The following is a 24,665-nucleotide window of genomic DNA, read 5'->3' as shown; positions in this document are numbered from 1 at the left end:
TGTCTTTGTGACTGAAACGTCTGCATTTTTTAAATAAATCAATGCAGAGGTGGTAAGAGTATGATTTGGAGATGTGTCTCCCACAAATTAACCACCCTTAAGTGACTCATAATTAGCATCCCTCCAACAGTTCTATCAGTACAAAAGGTCAGATTTTTCCCTGTTTCAAGGAATTCATATCCTGCATATCCTGGAATATCCCTCACGTCTGAAGTCTGAAATGAGAAAAAACAGGATGTGACTACATGCTGTGTAGTGTGGAAATTCCACAGATCATATTTGCTTCTTCCTGAAAGTGAAAGAAGAGCTAAAATGTTCTTTGGAAATAAGCCAACATGCATATTTCATTACAAAGCACAATTTTTTAATACTGTGGTTATAATGGCTTTTAATCAAAACATAAACACCCTGTCTCATTTCTGACACAATACTACATCAACAGTTAACCAGAAGTGATAACAATGTTGTCTTATTTTGATCTATAAACATGAAAATGTAGGAAATGTGTGGAGCTGCAAACACGCAATCTGTCTCAAAATGTGTGTGTGGGTGTGCATCTATGCGCTGGTGACCTTAAGAAATGTGGGCATAATGAAGCCTTTCGTGCATGCAAAACATTTCTGACAGTTTAGGCCGACTGAGGAAAGTAATGGTATCATCACTGTTATTCCTTACTAATATGACTTTCTTATTTCTGGTTGTAAAGCAGAGCTCAAGCAGATCTTAACATAAATATCTTTTTCAGTTGTACGGCCGAATAAAAATGTCTATATTTTCATTGTAACTGCAGAGAAAGTCAAAGTGCTCAGAGTTAAGCTCAGTTAATCTCAAAGTTACACACTGTGCATCAGGTGTCCCATGTGTCGCTTTGCATTTAAGCAAGAGGAAACTGCATCACACCAACATACTGCAGAAGAGGGATTTTGAATAGGTGCCTAATCAACTGCTGGCAGGTTTAAACTGCAGCAGTGCAGTACAGTAAGTACTTTCTTTTCTTCTTTTATTTCATGATCTCCATACAGTCCAATACGTTTTAGGTATATTGGTCCAGTCTGCAATGTGGTGTATTTGTTTCTTTGGGAAGAAGACTGTTGACGTCAGGGGCTGGTAAAAGTGTGTAATAGTTGTAAAGCAGAGCAGTATTAATCAATCAGTTGAAACATATAAAATAAAAGTACTTAAAACTACAGCAAGGAGTTTTTAACTGGTTATGAAACAGTCTCAGGCAAAGTTACAGTGAGCAGCACATTAGCCAGTCAGAAAGCATGTTGTGTTTTTAGGTGGATCAAAACACATTTTGTTGCTGACCCTGTTCACAGCAGTTCATTGCTTAGCTTCCCTGCTGTGGCCCCTCTCTACTTCTCCAAACCGAGGGTGTACCTATTACTGTTACACTGAATATCGATAAGTCATAGAGCACCACTTAAATAAGCCGAACTATGAATAAAACACAACTAAAGACCAACATGAATCCATGCAAATGTCCTAAAAACGTTGCTCATCATGACAGCAGATCTCTCTTGGCTGTAACATCCATGACTCATGAATAACAGAAATATCCCACAGAAACACACATACACACACACACACACACGCCTCCATGGACGGTACAGTGTGTGTGTGTGTGTGTGTGTTCAGAGAAAGAGAGAGAGTGTGTTGACTGTATGTCTCTCCCTCCCTCTGCTCTGAATGTATTCACTGGTTTAGTACAGATGAGGACAGAAGAGGAGCGGAGAAGAGCTGGTGGAACAAACCAAACACAGAAAGGACATTGTTCAAATCAAATGAGCAAACAAATCCAATGAGTGACAGCACTACATTTGTTCGACTCTTCGTGGGGTTCCTCCTCAGTGCGACAGGTAGGCTGAGCGGTTTTCTCCTTCTTTGATTTAATTATTCTCTGTAGGCTTTATAATGAACGCCGTGTAATGTATATTTTTGTCTTGTCATACCACAGAGCGCATGTTTTCATATGAAATGCGCCGACGCGTGAAAAACGCTTTGAATGAGCGTGATTGATGAAAACCTGCGCTCATCATTAACATTAAAATAGCGGCAGGTAAAACCGTTACAGAAGGTGCAGAACTTTGTTTTAACCAGAAGGGAGCGGTATCATATGCAAAAAAACCCAAAAGCAAACCAGACCCAAAACAGGCTGCCAGCTCAGAGCGCACCGAGAGACAACTGGCCATAACAAAGAAGTCTTTATTTATTTGAAACAACGACACGAATAATCCTTATCATTACATTTCAGCAGAACATCAAAAACTTTTTCAATCCAGCAAGATTCACGTGAAAAAAGTAAAGTTTCTAATATATATACTGTAGCGTACCAGTCGAAATGAGTTGTAGCCAGGACTGATGGTCTAGTGTCTTTTAATAATAATTGTCTTCATAGACCAACGTAAGAGCTGAACAGAAGTTAAGCACAAGACAAAAGCACATTAGCTTGCTTAACAGATAATACAATACTCTTTTAAAAATATGAAGTAATGAATTCATAACTTAAACACAAATAAAAGTACTAAGCTTACCTTGTTGCCACTCTCGACTGGAGCTAATCTCCTTTTAACAGCTTACTCTCGTTTCAAGTTTAAAACCTTTTCCTTCCATGCTTGTTTGTCTGTCACTATTTACCGTCTTTTTTACTGTCGTAATGCTACGCGCCTTCAGCGACCCTTCAAAATAAAACTTCCCCTTTCACCGGAAGTGGCAACATGAGTACAACAATACACTTCAAAATAAGATTCCAACTATTTTAACTATGATGAAATTAGGTCATTTACACTCCCACCAAATTATGATGTGTTTTACATACACTACAACTTAAAACACAAATAATTTCTGAACATGAAATGACCCTTCATAAACACATGTACATTTCAGTCCTTAGCTTTACATTCCACCTCTGCTTAAGAAGCCTCTAATAGGAGAACTAACTTATGAACTGGACGTTCTACAACAGACGTTTTGCCTATGCGTTCTCCCCTTTTGTTCAGATTCTTATCTCCAAGAAATAACTTGACTCTCCTAACGAGTCCATCTTCGTCCTGTACAGTCTCTGAGACTCTTCCAAGTCTCCACACAGATCTTGGTTGCGTTTCATCTATGTCCATCACTATGTCACCCACTTGAATGTTTCTCTTAGGCGTATGCCATCTTTGTCTGGCTGTGATGTTATGGAGGTACTCCTTTCTCCAACGGCTCCAGAACTGTTCTGCCAAATACTGCACTTGGCGCCATCTTTTTTGTCCATATAAGTCCTCTCTCTCGAACCTGCCTGGGGGAGGTAGTGCAGTGGTGGGCTTCATGGTGATGAGGTGATTAGGAGTGAGTGGTTCCAAACTATTTGGATCATTCAGGTTGTCTGTTGTAAGAGGGCGGCTGTTCACAATTGCTGCAACCTCATATAATAGAGTCCGTAGGGAGACGTCATTGATTCTACCAGGAGCGAGTGAGAGTGTAGAGTTCAGAACATTTCTTACAGTCCTTATCTGTCGCTCCCACACTCCACCAGCGTGACTTGCATGAGGTGCATTAAAGACAAAATCACACTGTTTTTCTGCAAGGAAGGTTGCCAGTCTCTCTGCATCAACTTCCTGTAATGCTGCGTTCAGTTCATTTTTGGCACCTACAAAATTGGTGCCCTGGTCACATTTAATTTGTCTGACAGAGCCTCTTAATGCAATAAAGCAGCGCAGGCCATTTATGAAGGCATCAGTTGACAGATCCTCTAGCATCTCAACATGGATGGCACGAGAATAAAAACATGTGAAGAGCAGTCCGTATCTTTTGTGTTCCTTTCGTCCTTGTTTAGTCAGGAAGGGGCCAAAGCAATCCATGCCACAGTATGTGAAAGGTGGAGAGGGTTCCATTCGTTCTCTAGGGAGATCACTCATTTTTTGTCCTTCCACTGGTCTCCTTAGTCTCCGACAGATCACACATTGGCGAATGTAAGATGTAACACACCGACTTAAACCTGGGATCCAATAGCCACTGGATCGGATTTCATTAATGGTAAAGCCCTTTCCTTGGTGTTTAACCCTTTCATGGCAGTGTGCAATTATCAGTTTTGTGATATGATGCTCTCTGGGGATGACTGTCGGGTGTTTGAATGCACTAGGAAGGCTTGAACAACGTAGTCTTCCTCCCACTTTGAGCACACCATCTTTGTCTAGAAAGACATCAAGATGATACAACTTGTTGTTCCTTGGCAGCTGATTTCCTTTGTTTAATGTTTTGATTTCTTCCTGATATGCTTGTCTCTGCAGGTCTTTGATGATCACAAGCTCTGTGTTTTGTCGTTCACTCACAGTAGAGTGTGCGTTTGATTTATCTTTTAGGACTCGCCGTCTGAGGCGTGCTACAGCACTGACAGTCTGAGACCAGGACGAAAACTTCACCAGGCGGTCAGAAAGACTCACTTGACTTGTCATTGTTTGCAATGTTTGAGCCCTTTTCACTTCTGGATCTCCGACTGGCAGCTCCAGAAACTCATTTGCTGGGGGATGTATTTCCTTTTCCCACAGGAACTTTGGACCCTCCAGCCAACTGGATGACAGCAGCTCATCCACTGTTGTTCCCCTCGACGCCTTGTCTGCAGGGTTGTTGTTGGTGGAGACATAAAACCATTGCTGGGGTGTTGTGCTGTTACGAATCCTTTGCACCCTGTTTGCAACGAATGTGTGAAAACGTCTTGCTTCATTATTTAGGTATCCCAGGACAACTTTGGAGTCTGTCCAAAAGAACTCTTTCAGATCACCATAGACTAGCTCTTCTCTGAGCATATTGCTCACTGTTACTGAGACTGTTGCTGCCGTCAGTTCTAGCCTGGGGATAGTGGTTACCTTTATAGGGGACACGCGGGACTTTCCCATGATGAAAGCGCAGTGAACATCTCCATTTCTGTTCATGAGTCTTAGATAAGTACACTGTCCATACCCAGTGGTGCTCGCATCTGAGAAATGATGCAGTTCTCTTTTTACCACCTCTCCAAAGTTGACAGGCAAATAACATCTGGTGATCTGTATTTTCTCAAGGTTGATGAGATCTCTTCTCCATCGCTCCCACCTTGGCCTAAGGTGTTCAGGCAGTGGGTCATCCCAACCAGTACCATGATGACACATTTCTTGCAGGATTCTTTTCCCACTGAGAAGGTAGGGGGCAACAAAGCCAAGGGGGTCATATATAGATGCAACTGTGGACAATATTCCACGCCGTGTTAGAGGTTGGTCTTTCAGTGTGATGTTGAATGTGAAACAGTCTCTTTCGGTGTTCCAATGAATACCTAATGCTCTCTCTATTTGCTTATCACAGAGAGCAAGGCTCTTTGTTGTGACGTCTGTTGCATGTTCAGATGCTGGTATACTGTTTAGAACATCACTGTTGTTTGACACAAACTTATGGAGACGCAGACCACCTTTAGCACATAGTTCTCGTGCTTCTCGTGCCAGCTGTATGCCTTTCTCCACTGTCTCTGTGCTCACAACACCATCATCCACATAAAAGTCTCTGGCGATGAACTGTGCACCTAATGGATATGCAAGGCTGTTCTCTTTGGCCAGATGATTTAATCCGTAGTTTGCACATCCGGGGGAGGACACAGCACCAAAGAGATGTACTGTCATTCTGTACTCTTGTAGTTGTGCACTTAAATCTCCATTGTTCCACCATAAGAAGCGGAGGTAGTCACGATCACCCTTTGCAACTTTAAACTGATGAAACATTTTTTCTATGTCACACATCAGAGCTATTGGATGCTGTCGGAAACGTACAAGGACACCAGTAAGATTGTTCATCATGTCTGGTCCAGACAGAAGGTGTTCATTAAGGCTGGTTCCTTTATGCTTGGCTGAGCAGTCGTAGACAACACGTAGTTTCTCTGGTTTCTTTGGGTGATAGATGCCATGATGTGGTAAGTACCATTTCTCACCAGGGACTCCATCATCCTGGACTTCCTCTACATCACCTCTTTTGATGATGTCACTCATGTACTTATCATAGTCTTCCTTGTATCTCTCATCTTTGGAGAACTTCCTTTTCAGGTGGTTAAGTCTGACCTCTGCAAGCTGTCTGTTATCAGGCATGTATGGCCTTTCCTTAAAGGGCAATGGCATTTCATAATGTCCTTGTTCGTTTTTCCTTATGTCTGCTTTAAGTTTGTCAAGGAAGATGAGATCTTCTTGAGACACTGTTTTGTCATTTCCACTCACTTCTTTGAAGTCACTTTCTAGTGCACGAATTGCATCAATGGGAGTTACTGGGGGGACCTCTTTTACAGAAACACGATGACAAAGGCTGTCCATCCTACCTGTTTCAAGGCAAGGTGCTGAACTGCCAATTATGCTCCACCCTAACTCTGTCTGAACAGCATAAGGCTCATCGTTTTTGCCTAGTATCACTTGTTTAGGTGCTAAGGCTCTGGAACAGTTGTAACCGATCAAGAGACCTACTTCACAACCCAGGAGTGGTGGGACTTCATCTTTGATTGATAGTAGGTGACTCCAGCGTTTGGCTGTTTCACAGGTTGGTATGTGTTCAGGGTTTGCAGGAATATAGTCCTTTGTGTATGTAGGAGGGAGGAGGATGTGTGTTGCAGAGCTGTAACCCCTCACATGGAGGCCTGACACCTTTTCACTATTTACAACTGTATTCTCCCCTATCATGGTGGTTAGTTTTAGTTTCACTGGACAAGCGTTGACTTGCAGTTCATGACACACATCTTGGTTAATGAATGTGGTGTCACTTTGAGTGTCTAATAAAGCATAGACAAGCCTTTCTTTGTGTGGGTTTGCAGCAGATGACACCCAAACTGGAACAATCATTGAAGTGCTGGCAGTATGTCCTTCTCTGGCAACATTAAGTGACATAACAGCTGCTGCCTCTGTTGTGCTGTTTTGTGTTGCATTTTCCATACTCACATGTCTTTCTCCTTTAACATCTTTACTGTAGTTCTCATCGTGAAGACAGGTAGGGTGCCTTTTCATGCAAATGCCACAGGTGAGGCGGTGTCTACAGTCCTTTGCATTATGCCCTTGTTTTAAACACCCATAACATAGTTTATTGTCTTTGATGAATGTCCTTCTTTCTTCCAGGGACATTTTCATGAGGCTTGGACACTTGTGGAGCTGATGTGTGTTTTGGCAAAGCGTGCATGAAGATCCTACATGTGCTCTAACAGGAGTTTGCTGGTCACACTGTTCCACTGTCTTTGTACTGAAGACGCTTGCCTTGTTTCTTTTAATGTCCTTTAGGTTTCTTTTGTCGCTGCATACCTCAGAAGAGCGAAGAGCATGGATGGAGGTGACTGGGTTGCAGGCAACTTCTGCTTCTAGCAGCAGAAATGCAGCAAAGTCCTCAAAACTGGGAAAATCTTTACCTTCCATCAGGGCCTTTGTCACCTGACGATTCCATCTGGCGGCTGCCCAGTCTGGCAGTTTCTGTGTCAGTCTTTGATTTTCTTCACAGTCATTCAATATTTCCAGGCCCTTTACATGAGGCATAGCTAGTAAACAAGCATTTGTGAAGTCGGCAAAGTTTCTTAGTCCTTCTGCATCTTTAGACTGTATTTTTGGCCAGCTTGATAGCTTTTCTCTAAAGGCTCTTTGGATAACAAATGCCTGGCCGTATCGCTGATTGAGTTTTTTCCAGGCGTCTTGGTAGGCTGCTTCATCATTTCTGAAAAAGGTGCCTTCTAGACATTTGCGAGCTGGACCACTGACATATTTCTTTAAGTAATACAGTTTATCTGCAGCAGAGATGCCCTTTTGGTCTATCAGTGACATGAAGGAGGCTTTCCATTCAATGAAGTGAATTGGCTCACCGCTGAACACTGTTGGCTCTGGTATGGGAAGTCTGTTCATTGTTATGCTGTCTTGCACAGCTTGTGCTAGCTGAGCAACACCAGGGGGCAACATGGCTGTGTTAGATGGGTGTGGTGCAGGGGGCTGAGACACAGAATTTGGGCTCACCTGCTCACTCTTTACTGACTGAACGTCATTCATTTGTATTTCTCTGTCATAGGCTTCAAGTCTGGCTCGAGCTGCTTCCACATCCCTTTCAGCCTGCAAACGCTCCAGCGCTGATTTTTCAATTTCCAGTTGCTTCTTGTGTTGCTCCTCTAGAGCTTTAATCCTTTCCTTTTGCTTCCTTTCTTCTTGTACTATCTTGTATTCTGCCTCTTTTGCAGCCAACTCTGCCGCTGCATCGGCTCGTTTTGATGCGATGTATGAAGAGAGGGTGACACTTGACTGCACAGCAGTGGAACCATAAATGGATGGTGCATAATCATGATCTAGTAACTCACGCAGACGACATTTTTCATGTTCTGCGTCAAATTCTCCATCAACACTTGAAAGTCTTTCATATATGATTTTGATAATATCATGAGTTACTGCTTCACATGCATCAATTTTTCGCCTTAAATCAGCTGTTGGTGCTACATGAGCTCTTATTTCAATGTAGAGTTTCATGATGTCATCTCTTCCTTTCTCTAAAATGTCTACAAGAGATGACAGGTGTGCGTCACTTATATCTGACTTTAGTTTTTGTCTTGCATCGCGCATTTGGATTTTCCATTGTTCATATAATCTGATAAGTGCCTTTTCTTTTTTACTTACTTCTTCCTTTTGATAAGCAAGCATTTTTTCTGTTGGTGTTTTGGTACGTTCAGAGCGGCGATGTTCATCCATAGTGCTCTGGACTTTGCACTGTAAGTCAGCCAACATTTTTTCTTTGCATTTGATTGTGTCCTTTATTTCTTGCCGTGTATTTTCACTTGCATTTTGGAGCAAGCCTTTATAATCCTTAATTTCCTTTAGCAAACAAGCAATTTGTTCATTAATGTCCTCTGGGTTCACAGAAGAGGCCGTTGCTCCCTCCATTTTGAGTGTAGCTTTCCTTTTTCCTTTACCGTTTCAGTTTCCTGACCAGCTTCTGCCACCTGCTGTCCGTTGTGAGTATGCACCTTGAGACCGTTGAACCATGTTGTGTAGCATGGCGGCGGGGGATGGTCAAGCTCTTACTGTAGCGTACCAGTCGAAATGAGTTGTAGCCAGGACTGATGGTCTAGTGTCTTTTAATAATAATTGTCTTCATAGACCAACGTAAGAGCTGAACAGAAGTTAAGCACAAGACAAAAGCACATTAGCTTGCTTAACAGATAATACAATACTCTTTTAAAAATATGAAGTAATGAATTCATAACTTAAACACAAATAAAAGTACTAAGCTTACCTTGTTGCCACTCTCGACTGGAGCTAATCTCCTTTTAACAGCTTACTCTCGTTTCAAGTTTAAAACCTTTTCCTTCCATGCTTGTTTGTCTGTCACTATTTACCGTCTTTTTTACTGTCGTAATGCTACGCGCCTTCAGCGACCCTTCAAAATAAAACTTCCCCTTTCACCGGAAGTGGCAACATGAGTACAACAATACACTTCAAAATAAGATTCCAACTATTTTAACTATGATGAAATTAGGTCATTTACATATACAGTATATATATATATAGGTATATACAATAAGACCACCCTGTAACACTTTACAATAAGGGTCCAATAATTAACATTAGTTAATGCAGTAAAAAGCATTACATAATGCTAAATAAAGTGTCTAGTAACCATTTACTAATGTTCACGTTAACTATGTATTCATACATTATTTAATAGTTTATTACGACACTGTTAACATTAGTTAATACCGTGATAACCATTAACTAACAGTGCAATGCTATCATAATTATTAACTAATGTTAACAAATATCTCTCGTTAACATTTATTTTAGATTTACATGCTAATTAGGCCACGAACTAATATGGCATATGGTTGATAAAAATGTTAATTAACATGTGTATCATGGATTTCATGATGCCTGCAACAGTTTCATACAACTGTAGCTTTTTGTGTTCCCTACACATGATTGAAATCATTGATTCATTATAAATCCTATTTGCAAGTGTCCCAGGAGTTTGAGAATTATGGCTCTATTGATACAGTTAATGAGAAAAGATTGCAAGGAAAGAGCTATTACCTTTATTACCTAATACTATCCAACATAGTTATTCAAAAGTATATCAAAGTCAAATATAAAAAAGCTTTAAAATTGACCAAGTCATTGGCATAAGTGTGTTTTTAGAGACAGGTCTGTCGGGCGGCCATTTTGCGGCCATCTTGAAAGCGTTGGTCTCCAAAATTTAATCAGTTCATAGAGTGTTAGCCAGGCACCTTTGGTGGGCGGAGGCATAATTAGTTATTAAATCATTAATAACAATAACAAACATTTATATAAACAAGTTGTAACACAGTTTTCATATATCACTATTTGACAAGATCCATTTACTGCTTACTACTAATTAATCTTACTAATAAGTTAATGTTTATAACTGGCAAAGGGAGCCTTACTGTAAAGAGTAAAATGGAGCATTCTGAAAAAGTAATCTGATATTTCAATTTGATAAGCCAAATTAAACCTTTTGACTATTAAGACATGCTGACAGTGGTGAAATACTGATAACCTAATAAGAAATCAAATTAATTAAATTAAACTTATTGACAGATATCTGCCACTGTCACTGTTGCCCTTTTTTCTTATGTGTTGTAACAGTGAGTTAATGATCTCAAACTGTTATATAACCTAATTATAAACGATTTATAGATCATTTATGTAGGTCATCTTATTGTAAAGTAGTGTAGTTTATGGTGTATTTCTGTGAAACTGTTGCTCTATTTTCTGTTTTTGCTGTAGATGTAGGCTACATCTTAAAGAAAACTGAAGAATAGCCTATATTTTTTTTATAACTTTAGATTTTTGCTTGTGGGTTATTAAAAAGATTTTAAGGAATATGTAGATGAGATTACATAGAGACTGTGCTTACCTTAATAGCAAACCTTCTTAAAGTTTCGATCATGTTGCTGGGTAAATTTCAATTTTAAATTTGATACACTTCTTTATACTTTCCAATAATCTTCCTTTTTTTTGGGTATTATTGCGTAATGTCATCATGGGGAGTCTTTTAAAGCAGTAACCTTATTATAAAAAGTCCACCAAAATGGTTTTCCAAATACATTAATCTGATATTCACTTTTCCTATTCCAATATTTGATTGATGCACATTGTTTTTGTATAGGGTCATTTTAATAAATGGTAAAGGGACTAAATAAAAGGATTTTGTGGCCAGTCGGGACAATTTTGGGGAAAGCACCCATGGGACAGGATGAATTACCGAATTATTTCCCCTCTTAATAATTTTAAGTCTTCACTGTAATATAATTAGTCCTTTATACCACAATATTCTTTTTTTATACATTTTTTTTATGTATTTTTTCCAACATGTCCTTTTCAATGTCCCGCGAGCAGTTTGACTTCTTGTGCACAAATGCTCAAAATAAAAAGACAAAGTGTTTTTCTTTTTCAGTGTCTGAATAGGAAATATTACATGGTATGTGATGATGAAAATGAAAATACTTTAAACTCAAGGAAGTCTGAACTTTTTTTTAATTACATATTACAGAGTTTCCACAAGTCTTTGACACAGAACAGGCATGGTGTTGAATAATACTCCCTATTGAATGACCTTACTGATAATACATAAAAGGCACTAACACTGCACTGACGTGTTTCACTTGTGGCAGTTATGCAAATCTGACTTGTCACTGCACTCCCATGCTGTAGGTATACATGCCTCCTGTCCCATTGAGGTGAGCCCCCCCAGTGTTGTGGTGAAATATGGAGACCCAGTCTCAAGCAACTGCAGCACATCGGAGAACAACTTTGAAGGAATCGGCTGGGAGGCTACAGAGGGAGGCATAAGTCTAGAACCGGTCAAAAACTTGACCTGGACTGTGAATACACTAAAAAACTGGGATGTCTCTGCCTCATGCTTCATCAACCCAAATACAGACAGTCAGTTTGATCAGTGCAATGTGAAACTAGACATTGTACTTTATAGTGAGTCTGCTTATTTTGCACAGAACAGAATACTATACTATATTAATACTATCAGATGTGTGTGTGGTAACCTCTACCTTTTCTCCAGCATTCCCAGATACCATCAGTATCACCTCCAGCAGTGGTGTCCCTGCTCTGATGAATGAAAATGAGCAAGATAACTTCACATGTGACATCCAAAATATAGCACCTGTTAAGAATCTCACTATAAAGTGGTACAAAGGAGACACACTCTATTCTACAGACACTTTAAACAATCCCAGTAAGAAACCAGTGAATGAGTCGTCTGTCCTCACCTTTACACCGAGTAGAGAAGACAATGGAGTCACGTTCAGATGTGAGGCACATATGGACCTGGGGCCAGAGGGACCACAATTTAATTTATCTTCAAAAAAGATTCCTATTATAGTTCGCTGTAAGTATACCACCTGTTCTTACCTATTTGAAATGTTCCACATTATATTTAGGGTAACAACTCTCTTATTTTGAATGCACTACTCATTTTTGCACTAAATATTGGTCCTTCAATAAAGAACCAGCGTGTTGAATTTAGTGGCATCTAGTGGTGAGGTTGTAGATTGCAACTAATTGAATACTGCTCGCCTTATCCCTCCCCTTCCAAGAATTTAGAACTACAGTGGTCACAAAACTTTTAAAAATGCCAAATGTCTTCTGGCCCATTTCGGTCTACTGTAGAAACATGCCAATTCAACATGGCGGCCTCCTTAGAAGAGGACCTGCTCTGGGCTCTTTCTAGGGTATAGAAAACACAACAAATCTTTTTTTTCACGTGAATATACTCTGATGAGAACATACTTTATCAGCAGCTGCTTTGATAATCGATTAATCATGTAAATCATTTGTCAAAACGAAATGCAAAACATTTGACAGTTTCAGTTTCTAAACTGTGATGATTTGACATGTTTTCTTCTCTTGCTGTAGTAAGCTGAATGTCTTTGATCAAACATGGTATCACCTTTAAACTGTGACTGTGACATTTTTCGCTGTTTTGTGATGCTGAACTGATCAAATGATTGATTAACAAAATAGCATACGATTATTTGGCAATGAGAACTGTTAATTTCAGAGCTCATTTTCACTATCACATAATAAGTTCTAGATGTATGATGATGATGATGAAGGGGGAAAACACCAATATTTCAGTCCATTCTTGTGCCTCATTTCCGTTTTAGCTGCTTTTAATCTGTTAAAGATAAAACGATAGATAAAAGATAAATGATTGCTGTGTTTGCTTCTGCAATAGATGGACCAGATGTGTGTTCTTCTCTTGAGTTACGGGAAAGAGAAACTCTAGCGGAGCATTGCCAAGTGACAGGAAATCCCAGCCCGGATGTAAAATGGCTGAAAGGTGGCCGTATCATAAACCCGGCCGACCCTCTGACCAGGGAGAACGCAGGCTGGTACACTATTGAAGCTGAGGGCCGTTCCTCCATCAAAAAGAATATCACGGTTCATGTGTTGTGTGAGTGTCACATCCAGTCATCAAAACAATCACCCCACCACATGATCAAGAAGAGGAACGACATTTTGTTTCTGGGTTGTTTTTATTTTCAACACTTTGCACATATATTTTACACACAGGCCCTTTGGTTTTTCCACTTTTCATTTTTGTCAAATCTCTAGGATCTCTTCTGTAAAGACATCAATCTTTGACCACCTAGTTAGCAAACATAAGATATATGTTGATTTTACAGGTCTCCCAGGAACAAATGTTTAACCATCTTCAAAATTTGGCATAGACAAGCCAAGCACATAGCATAAGTACAGCCAAGTCACAGGGAAGGAGAAAGTTGACCAGTACCAAGCTTGCTTAACTCTTATTGGACCAAAAATAGGTGGGACTTCAGGAAGGTCAGGTACACTGCAAACCACTGTAAGTCTAAAACGTTTTTTGGTGCTTCTGTGCTTTCAGATGGACCAGAGTTGAGCTGTCCAAGCACTTACACGGCACTGGAGGACGCTTCTCACAACCTCACCTGCGTTGTTAAAGGCTATCCTCAACCTGTGATAAACTGGTATAGAGATGGCGAGGAGGTGGGCCTCCCAGAGAGACTAACAAGAAGGGGCACAGGGCAGTACGTGATCACAGCTTCAAACAAACTGAGAAGTGTCAATCAGACCATCGAAATTACTGTCATATGTAAGTTATTTTGATGAAAAACCTAAATACCTACCATTAGCTTGAGTGATTCAGTTTGTTAAACTTTTTTTTTCATAACTTTTATTGTTTAAATCGTTGTCTCTAGACCCACCATCACAGATAGTTGAGCTTGAAGACGCTGAAGTTGATGTTGGTTCTAATGTGTCGCTGAAATGCTCCTCCATGGGCAACCCACGACCAAAATATTTATGGAATTATTACCAGGCTGCCAATGTCATGGAGGACAATGAAGATGGAGTGTCCCGTCTGACCATCCACAATGCTATGGCATACAACATGGGTTCCTACACATGTCACGCCTGGAATGACAAAGGAAATGTCTCTAAAACAGTCAGAATCACTGTAAAAGGTAAGGTAAATATAATGTATCTAACCATTTTGATGTTATCAGTAGGCCAATGCTTTGTCATCACAAGGCACACCAAAGGGCAAGCCAAAATCTCAGGGCACACCTGTATTCATATTCATGCAAAATAATCGCTATAACCAACCTAACCAACAGAGTCAATAAGTAGGCTACTAGCCAATCAGAGGAAGAGTTCCTGTATTGGGGGTGGGGAAATCAGGGGCTTCAGTGTTTCACACTAATAATTCCCACCATGTGGCAACTGTGCAAATGGCAAAATCTGGGGTTTGTTTTGATGGAAGGTTTTTAAAAGATATTTTTGATATACTAAATTAATTAATTCATAACTTGTTGTATAGTCTTATAACCCAAATTCTAAAAAAAAAGAAAAAAGGTTGGGATACTGATTGAAAGAGAGTGCAATAATTTGCAACTACTTTTCAACTTGTATTCAACTGAATACAGTACAGTTGTTTTTTATAAATATGCACTCACTCTAAATTTCATGTCTGCAGCACTCTTCAAAAAAAATGAACTGAGGCAACAAAAGACTGGAAAAGTTGCTGAATGCTCAAAAAAACAAAACAAACCCTGTTTAGAGCTTTCAAAGGGTAAACAGGTTAATTGGTAACAAGTAACAGTATCATGATTAGGTATTAATGTGGCATCCTTGACAGGCTATGGAAGAATGTTGTTAGTAATCATTTGTTTTTGCATCTACAATTGCAAGTTAAGACTCTACCATGCAAAGTGAAAGCCATATATCAACAACATCCAGAAACGCTTATCTGAGATGAACTGATGCCAAGTGGAAAACTGTGCTGTGGTCTAATGTGTCCACATTTCAGATGGCCAACGGTCACATCAGTGAAGGCCCCGTTAATGCGGAACATACAGGTTCTGGAGCAACAAATGCTACCATTCAGATGACATCTTTTTTTAGAGATACCCTGTTCATTTCAGCAAGACAATGTAAAGACACACTCTGCATGTGTTGCAACAAAGTGGATGTGTAGTAAAAGAGTTCAGGTCAACGATGACAGTTTGTGGATTGTTGAGGACCTGAAACTGTATATCAACCAAGAAGAAGAAAGAATTTTACTTTCAAAGCTTCCAACAATTTGTGTTGACAGTTCCTAAATGCTTAATGAGTGTTGTTAAAAGATAAGGTGATGCCAAACCAGCAGTTTGACACCCCTGGACTACACGATTAACAACGGTAAACATTACAACTACCTGTTTAACATATTAGCATTGTCACTGTGAGCATGTTAGCATGCTAATGTTAGTTAGCATTACCTCAGCTGGCGAGCAACTCTCATTGGACTGAATGGGCGCAATCTTTGAATTCACTTTCTAGTTCATTATATCTCTATGCTGTGCAGACAGTACAGAAGAGCTGCTAACATGGGCTCTACAGACTCTTTTGTATTATTTACAATCTCTTTTATTGATATATTATTATATATATATATATATATTAAATATTTGTATTTATATATCTAATGCTGCCACCAACACGTTAATGTCCTGGCCTAAAGTCTGACTTGTAGCCAACTTGCACAAGCTAGTTACATTTATAGACACAGTGGGTGTGAAGCCTTGTCGTGTGTGTGTGTGTGTGTGTGTGTGTGTGTGAGCGCGCGCCCAGTGTTAGGGGGAGGGATGTTTCCCAGTTTCCTCTCCGGTGATGTAGGGCTGACTCTGGAGCTGTGCGGTGCACGCAGCCATAGTTTAGCTTAGCTTTCTCCCTAAAAGTCAACAAGTCGCCGCTGGTTCGTCCCGTACAGCTGAGGGGAAGCAGAGAGCCGGGTCAGTGTAACACAAGAGGACCGACAGCTGCCGGAAAAACTTTATTCAGATGGATGAGTTGAACTATCTTCGTCTGCTCTCAGTCCTTTGGACGTTAGAGCTGCTGGCGCTTTCTAACGGGACACGATCGAGTAAGTTGTGCCTCCTGAGAGCTAAAGTTAGTTATAGACCTCATGTTTGCTTTTCCCGTCGAGATTGAAACGGCTCCGTTAGACTGATAGACTTATAAGGAACAAAAAATGGGATTGTTTTGGTCTATTTATGTAGCCTGAGGGATGAGGAGTTAACTTAAAGCAACACAGTGGTGTTTAAAAAAGTTAGGAGAAGTCTGGTAATTCATAATTGAATGAGACAGACATGTTTAATGATAAATATGAGTGTGTCAAAACCAGTGGAAAATCAGTATATCAATATTGGTATGATTATGAGTAAGCATCGTGACCTTTTGAAGGTAATCCAATGTTTTAAGCTTCCTCTCACAGCCTGTTGATGTTATAGTTCTCTAATAAAACTGTATATATCTACTTTAGTATAACTATTAGATGGAAATGGGCTGGGTGGATAGGTGCGTATTGCAGTAAGAATGCACAAAGAATGGTGGGTAGCAAGTGCAGATTTTTGTAAGGGAGGGGTATATCCTTCCTGAGCCTTTTCCTGTTGCCTCCCGAGACCCAGCTTTTGTTCTGCAGCCTGTTGAACAATATTTTCACCACAGCGCTGGATGTGTAAATGTTGTCTTAAGATAATGGTTGTGTACCGACTTGGACTGGAATGACATTTCTCTCCCCCACTCTGTGTTCCACAGGTGCCAAGCAAGAATGCCCAATCAAAATAACTCCAGACAGGATGGTGATTCAGTACCAAGGCAGTTCCCAGAATGCAACATGCCAGCCAACATTAACCGGTGCCAGAAATTTAGAAGGAGAAATATCCTGGGAGATTCTGCAGGGCCACAAACTTAACAGCACAAGTTGGTTTGTTAACACCCATGAAGACTGGAACGTAAGGCCTGTTTGTACTGCCACGTTTAAGGGAATAGGAACATGCCACAAACATTTAGACTTCACACTCTACAGTATGTATTGCTCACTTATTTTGTACTTTCACTGCCAACAACTTGAAATGTGTTTCTCAAATTTGGGAACTATCCTGATCATTTTTTAACACCCTATAAAATCATGCCCGCAGAAACACCAGACAGCGTCTCCATCAGCCGTGTGGGCAGCTTGAGCTCAGTGTTGGAGGGGGAAGAGTTCCAGCTGCAGTGTAACATTACAAATGTTGCTCCTGTGAGAAACCTCACTGTGCAGTGGTACCAAGGGAATGAAACCTTCCAACCAACTAATAAAGGTGGGGAATCATTCTTCACATACCTTTGCTGTGTCAGCATCGTAGAAAGTGTTTGCTCGTCTCCATCCCTCTCCCTGATTAAAACAGCTGACAAATATGCAGAATAAGTGTGATTTAACACAAACGGCACCGAACATGTATGCTCACTTTCACAATACGGAGTATGTCAGTCATTTTTGTTTTGGGCAGCTCTTCCAGGCAGGGCTGAGTGTAAAGAAAGAGCCGTAGCGACCTAATGCTTGTGGCTAGCTAATGTTGCTAACAGTTATTTATATATCAAAAATACTAAATACACACTATATACAAAGCAAACACTAAACTGTGAAGTATTTTTATAACTTGGGGATGAGAAGGCATCTAGGTGACAATAGATGTGTGCTACAGATTTGACACCGGAAGTGGGTTAGTCGCGGGTGGTCTGTAAAATGGATATACGTCACACAACACTGTGCAAGAGGACAATGTCTGTACTGCATATCAACTGCCAAGACAATTAATTTAGAATTTTATTAACTTGCTGCATCCGTTGAAATCCTCATCCTGGGCTAATGATTGCCAAGGAAATTTCTCAAAAAGGGGGGGTTTCCTCTCTTCCACCACACGATTAAGTCCTCCTGACTCCTCAAAGCTGGAACTGAATGTCCTTTTGCAAGCCAGTTCACTGGTGACAAGTGAAGTTTGACAGCCGTTGTCATGGATACAGGCAGTCTCTTGTATATTCTTCACACAGGTACACACATGACAAGATGAGTGTCAGTTGTGTTTACAGATCTAGTTAGGAGAATTTAAGATATGAGGTCTGAGTTAAGTTAAGACACAGCCATGGTTTTGGGATTTGCTTCTGTAGTAGGAAGTAAGGATTTTTGCTATCTTGGGAACTTAAGTTAAGATCAGACACTAAAAGTGCTTGGTTTTACTTGTTTTTACTAATTATAAGGATCAGCTTTATGTGTGATTAGGAGGCGGCAGTGGAACACCAGAATTGATACTTGGCAGCGCTCTGTGTCACTTCAGCATGCTGTGAGTTTCTGCTATTAGTTTTGCTTCTCCCTCAGTACTGCGTCAATTTCAAAGATTTGTCCCCCCTCATTACTTAAGACACAGAAACAATGAAAAAATAAGGTCCAGGTTGAAAAATACCAAAGTTACCATTTAAGAGTAAATATTATTGAAGACAAATGAGAACTTCTGTTGATATAAGTCATGACTATAGATACTACACAGCCCCGAAGTGCATTCATTGAAAATGATAAACTGTAGATTAGTCAAAATGTGTAACTGAAGTGTGAACAGTTTAAGTTTACTTTAAAATAGGCATAATAAGTTATCCTAATGGTACTTAATTTCCTTTAATGATCAGACATTGCTCATGTGACAGCCAGCATGATAAGTAAAAGATTATCTTCATAAGTGCTGTGAGGGAGGTTTTGTTGAAGTGACTGTATCTTCGACATTGATGTGATGTGACAACCAAAAGACCAACCACAGAAAAAAACAACCCTGCTTTCTTATCAGTTTATCTCTTATGTATATCAGTGTTCGTCACATTTCAACACGCTGTGAAAATCAGGAAACCATATTTTGGTTTTTGTGGCTGTATTCTGGAAGCAGACAAATCTGATCTCATGAACATAAGGACAAGAAATGTATTGCATCATTGAATAAAGTGTAGAGAAGTGCACAAGTTTCTTTGTTTATTTTCTAAAGAGTCCAGCTGTGCTTAAATTTTGAATTCAGACATTGGTTTATGTTGACAGAGCAAATGTTGGACACACAAAAGAGTCATGCTTCACTGTCAACATCTTTATTGTTAAAGTGGGGGGAAAAAAAAGAATTTCTGATCCAATGTATAAATTAAACACATTTTTTCTTTTGTGTCCATCAGCCTCAATGCAAGTGACTGGCTGCTTGCCTGGCACAGACTGTGACATCAGTGAGATTCGATCGACGCTGAGTGTGTTGTCTACCATCAACGTCACTCTGAACAGAACAGACAACGGAGCAGAGTTCAGATGTGCGGCTCAGTTGGACCTTAAAACCATGGGATCACAGCCTCCTCCGAACATAAACATGTCTAGTCCTCTCAACATCACCGTCTACTGTAAGATCACACTTACATTTGCTGCTCGGTAGTCATAATTAAGCTAACATCGTAAGACCAACTGATGATGGACATTTAATGGCAACTAAATCATTTCAAGGAGCCAGCTCATTTAGATTTCTTAATATAATGACACACCAGAGCTTGTCACTTTCCTTAAAGTAAGAAAAAGTGCAAGGCAGTGTGAAAGTTATTGTGAACTCCACACCCAGTTAATATAATAGCATTCGTGTAGTTCTACTAAATGTACTGTGATCATAGTTTTTGAATATTCTTTGGTCTCATTCTGCACTATTTCCTGTTATTTCTCAACAGATAAGCCCATCATTAATACCACAAAGCTTCCAAAGACAATCCCAGTGTTCAGCGGTTATCCCGAGGAGCTTGTTTGCGAAGCTGATGGTCATCCACCTCCGAAGATCCAGTGGTTCTACAGCTCAGACAAAGTGCCCCGTCTGTCTGGAGAAACACTCACCGTGTCTGAGGCAGGCCTCTACAACTGCACTGCCACCAACGACGTTGATACCATCTCCCATGAGGTTGAAGTGATTCTAAAAGGTAACAACACTCTTGATCTAAACTCTCTTCTATACCCCTCTCTTTTGCATGATATACAAGCCATGCAAGAATTGTCAAGGGTTTCTGTCACTCAAAACTTAATGAGGTTTAAACGTCTGCAGAATATAATTTAGTCATTTTCAGACCAAAAGCATTAAAACATTTGAGAGGCATCAAACAACTTTATAGCTACCGCGTGTCCCTCCCACCACACCCCAGCCCGTTATCCCAGCACCCCAACAAATGATAATCAAAGCAAAGGAAGAATAATAATCAATACCATTAACAGCAATAGTGATATATTTGGTTGATAAATTTGAATAATGGGAAAAGTAAAAAAGAAGATAAAAAAATAGAATATAAAAGTAAGTTTGGGGGTGGGACATAAATAATTAAAAAAACAGTGCACATTAAATCAATAGAAAAAGCTCAGAAGAGCAGAAGTCGTTCAGCTTCCAAGAGGATTCTCTCCTTGAAATTAATTTCGAAGTGGCGCCGTGTGATTTCTCTGAGCGGTATGATACCACGCCGTTTTCGTACAAAGGCGGAAACAAAAAGTCAGAAGGCCGGTGGAATGTTTGGAGGTTTGGGTAAGTTTTGTTGAAAATATTAAGCTTCTTTTATACGGTGACTTGTTATCTGTTGTCAGATCTTATAATCAGAAGGACTTCCATGTTTTCTAAATAATCACACAGATACAATCAGCCCGACTTCCCATCTGAGGGAAGGTTCAGTGTTGGGGAAGCTGCTTTGCAAGCTACCAGTTACTTCACACTACAGCAAAGCTACCTGAAGGAGAAATCTAGTTTGGTAAACTAAAGCTACTTAGAAAAAGTAGTAAAAATGACAATGTACATGTCACATGTCAAAAAAAAAAAAAATCACTTAATTCAGTTTATTGTAACAAGTGCCCACTGTTCACAGGTCATACATAGGGCCGGGTAATATATTAATATTATATCGATATTGTGATATGAGACTAGATATTGTCTATATCAGTATATTGTGATATGGCATAAATTTGTTTTTTGTGCTTTTAAAGTACAGTAAAATGATGTAATTTTCTGAACTTAATTTCTAACGTACCATTTTCCACTTAGTCATAATAACCACATTAGTGTAAAATCTCATATATATCTCATGTATTAATATTTTGGGGAAGTAAAATACAATATTATCACAATCACACTGAATTATTAATAAATATCGATGTCAAGATGTCAAAAGTAGTGTGGTATTTGATTTTGTCCATATCAACCAGCCCTAGTCACAATATTATAGAATAAACTGTTTCTGTTTTGTCCACAGGGGCCTCCAAAATCACCAAAATAGAAAAAGTCCTTGTAGCTTTAACTACACTAAAAATACCAAGTAATTTCACTGCATGAATCGCAAATGATGCAAATACGTATGTAGTTGAACTATAGGGAAGCTACTGCAGAATGTAGTTAAAACAAGCTTAATTATGTAGTTCACTGCTCCCCAACACTGGGTAGGTCAAGCTGACAATGAGCAACCTTTACATAATGTTTATTTTTAATAATAATGCCTGCATCCAAGTAAGACTCTGATAAAGGACTGAATTTTATGACTAAAAGGTCACATAGATGTAGTGAAGCATGATCAGATACTTGCATTTATTGCAGTTTATTTTGAAATACCTAAACATTAATATGTTGCCTGTTTGATCGGTTTCATTACAGAGGACTACCTTCCCCTCATAGCTGGATTTGTGGCTGTCACGGTAGTTATCATCTCCGTCATCTTCGTCTTCATCTACTCCATCTACTACAAGAACACCAAGATGCGTCGCTACAGTCTTAAAAACCCGAAACTCAGCACCCATAATGGCAACGTGGCTCACAACGGCTGGGACATGCAGTTTCCAATGACCAAACTGTCTTAGCACTGCATCTGTTGACAGCACAGGATGGATAGCTGACCACTCTGAATGAGCTGCATCTCTCTGCCAACGGAGGGCCTGAATACCACTCAGCCAGCAGTCCCACAACAGACTGTGTGGAAATTCTTCCAAATGTCAAACACTCCATCATCCTCACATCTGTTTTCCCCACATATAATACAAGTATTTTCTCCTTCGTGGAATTATCTAATTACGATATGAGCAACCACGGCTTGAGATGAGCAATTTTTATATTTACTACTGGATTTTACTTGTTTTCACTGGACAGAAAGAAGAGGAGGAGCAAGGACTGAAAATTTGGCTCTGACTTGTCAGAGAAACTGTTTGAATTTGTTGTTTTGAGTTTTTCATTTTCATAAAGGGAATTTGACATAATTATGAATGTTTTTTTTAATGACCTTGAACTCATAAGTGCTTGTGCTTTTATTTCCCCCCCCTTAATATTCACTCAAACTCAGTCTCTCAACTTCTGTATGTACTTATTTTACAAAGCGATCGTTTCTCTTACATTTAAGAAGTGTTGCCCCTGAGCCTGCTGTAGTTTAACACCCTATCAGGAAGGGCACACCTCCTTTTTTTTACCACACCAAGTGCATTGTATCGTGCCTGTGATAAACGAGACCAGCCTCGCTCTAACTGTGGACGCTATTGTTCACACATAATTTCATTTTGTCCCTTCGCTTCTTGTAAGCCACTCTGCACTTGTTTCTCAGTTTGTAGCCTTCTCTGTGCCTGGCCATTTTTTGTGCCTCACTGTGACCAGCATTATGGGACAAATTGTCTTGTTCCACACTTGTATGCTTTTGTATGAATGACTGCAGGTATTATTGTCGAATGCCTATCAGAACTGTATATTGGGTATAAGATTTTTTGTAAATGCAAAACCTTATATTTATTTATGAGAAAAAGTAAAGATGGAACATTGTAATGTTGAAAACGGACTACATACAGGTATGTAAACGTTGGAGTTGAAGTCCAACCTGTGATGCAACACTTTTGTGAATACAGCTGTAAATATTTGTGACTGTTGCAAAACTGTATTTTAATATTAAAAATGTGGCTTTTCAAACAGATTGTTTTGTCATTGAAATCATACAGGCCTGAATATATCTGATGCGCATAAATTACTCATTTTGTTGTGTTTTCAAGAAACAATTAATACTTTTTAAGAAAAAAAATATCAACGTTCTTTGATTCATGCCTCTCAAATGTGACTATTTTCTGGTTTCTAGACCTCTTTATGACAGTAAACTGAATATCTTTATGACAGTAAACTGAATATAATAATAATAATAATAATAATGTTAAAAACTTCTTGTAGCTTTAATCCCCGTTTTATACATACATATGCTTTTCTCAATTTGTGTTTTTTATGTATAGTTAGAATTCTAACTTCCCTCCATTACACATCTTTGTTACAAGTGTCATTTAAGGAATCATTGCAAAAACTGTTTATATATTCTGTATTTTGTATAAAGAATATTGGTCTATATCAATATGGAACTGTTTGACTCCGTAAAATTGGTATCAGAATCCTTCAAATCCAGTTTGTGCAACCTGGTCTTCCTGTTTGTTTAACTCTTTTTTGCAGCCCTCAGCAGAGGAAAAATGCAGTGTTACTGTTGGTTTTTGAATTGTGACTTCAAAACATGCAGGCTGTTTATGCTGTGGGACTAAACACCACTGCCAAACAGGCTGAAGCTCAGATGCATCCTAAGTAACGCAAAACACGAGAAAATAAGTAAATACACACAGAGGACAGGGCTTGTGCAAATTTACAGCCCTCTAGAGGGTCATAAGTGATGTGATTCCTTAACTTTTTCTGGCATTCAAGTTGCATTTTAGCAACTTAGAAACTTAGAGTAAAAGGTTAGGTTGTTTGTTTATTGCCCCCACGTAGGTTAAATCATACACATTTAATTTTGTTTCGCTCTGTGTTTTTCCCCTGGTCATAGTGGCTGTATGTCCTACTAAAAACAAAACTAACATCATAGTTTCCTTGATTTTTTTTTAGTTTTCTTACACTTCCTGTTGTCCAAGCTGGTTTCTTGGCATCTTGGTACAGCTTCTTTCCAGTCTTTTTATTCTGCTGAGCTAAATCAAAACCAGCTGCTGGCTTCAGGTACTTAAACAGCTACCGAAGTTAAAGTAGTATCAGTTTTCTTGGCAAGAAAGAAAATAAGAATTTCCAAAAATGTCAAACTATTCTTTTGAGCGAGTGTTCCCCAGACTTTTTTTTCCCCTGGTGACCCCTCTTTTTAAAAGTGACAAACCATTGTGACCCAATTCACACTAAGCCTTATCAGTAAATTCTGGGAGGTTCATTCACGCACAAATGAACGCATTAGTCATTTAGTCTGTATTAACAGGCAGGCTCATTGTTTTTATTCCCCCTTACCAAGAAAACAACATGGAACATTGTGGTCTTCCTCTTAAATTAGATCAAA

At 39.4% G+C, this 24,665-nt stretch overlaps 1 protein-coding gene across 1 annotated transcript; it reads left to right on the top strand.

The window, feature by feature from the left end:
• The first annotated feature begins 1,693 nt into the window (after window positions 1-1,693).
• LOC146309345 (hemicentin-1-like) lies at window positions 1,694-23,287 on the top strand. Its single transcript, XM_084744308.1, has 11 exons — window positions 1,694-1,859; window positions 11,670-11,945; window positions 12,034-12,360; window positions 13,210-13,428; window positions 13,879-14,106; window positions 14,213-14,476; window positions 17,091-17,360; window positions 17,474-17,635; window positions 19,521-19,736; window positions 20,052-20,294; window positions 21,998-23,287. Exons 1-11 carry the CDS (start codon window positions 1,802-1,804, stop codon window positions 22,198-22,200), a joined length of 2,466 nt encoding a protein of 821 aa, XP_084600434.1. The 5' UTR covers window positions 1,694-1,801; the 3' UTR covers window positions 22,201-23,287.
• Window positions 23,288-24,665: the final 1,378 nt, after the last annotated feature.

Source organism: Lutjanus erythropterus, chromosome 19 (genome assembly GCF_056507025.1).
Source record: "Lutjanus erythropterus isolate fLutEry1 chromosome 19, fLutEry1.hap2, whole genome shotgun sequence".
Lineage (NCBI taxonomy): Eukaryota > Metazoa > Chordata > Actinopteri > Lutjaniformes > Lutjanidae > Lutjanus > Lutjanus erythropterus.
The sequence above is the reverse complement of the archived record's forward strand: the minus strand, read 5'-3'. Positions and strand labels throughout refer to the sequence as shown.

Excerpts from the sequence above, each read along its gene's own strand:
- LOC146309345 (XM_084744308.1), top strand. The coding sequence starts at position 1,802 with ATGAGTGACAGCACTACATTTGTTCGACTCTTCGTGGGGTTCCTCCTC. Across the intron at positions 14,477-17,090 it reads AGTCAGAATCACTGTAAAAG|GTGCCAAGCAAGAATGCCCA; the intron begins GTAAGGTAAATA and ends TGTGTTCCACAG. Across the intron at positions 17,361-17,473 it reads TTTAGACTTCACACTCTACA|AAACACCAGACAGCGTCTCC; the intron begins GTATGTATTGCT and ends TCATGCCCGCAG.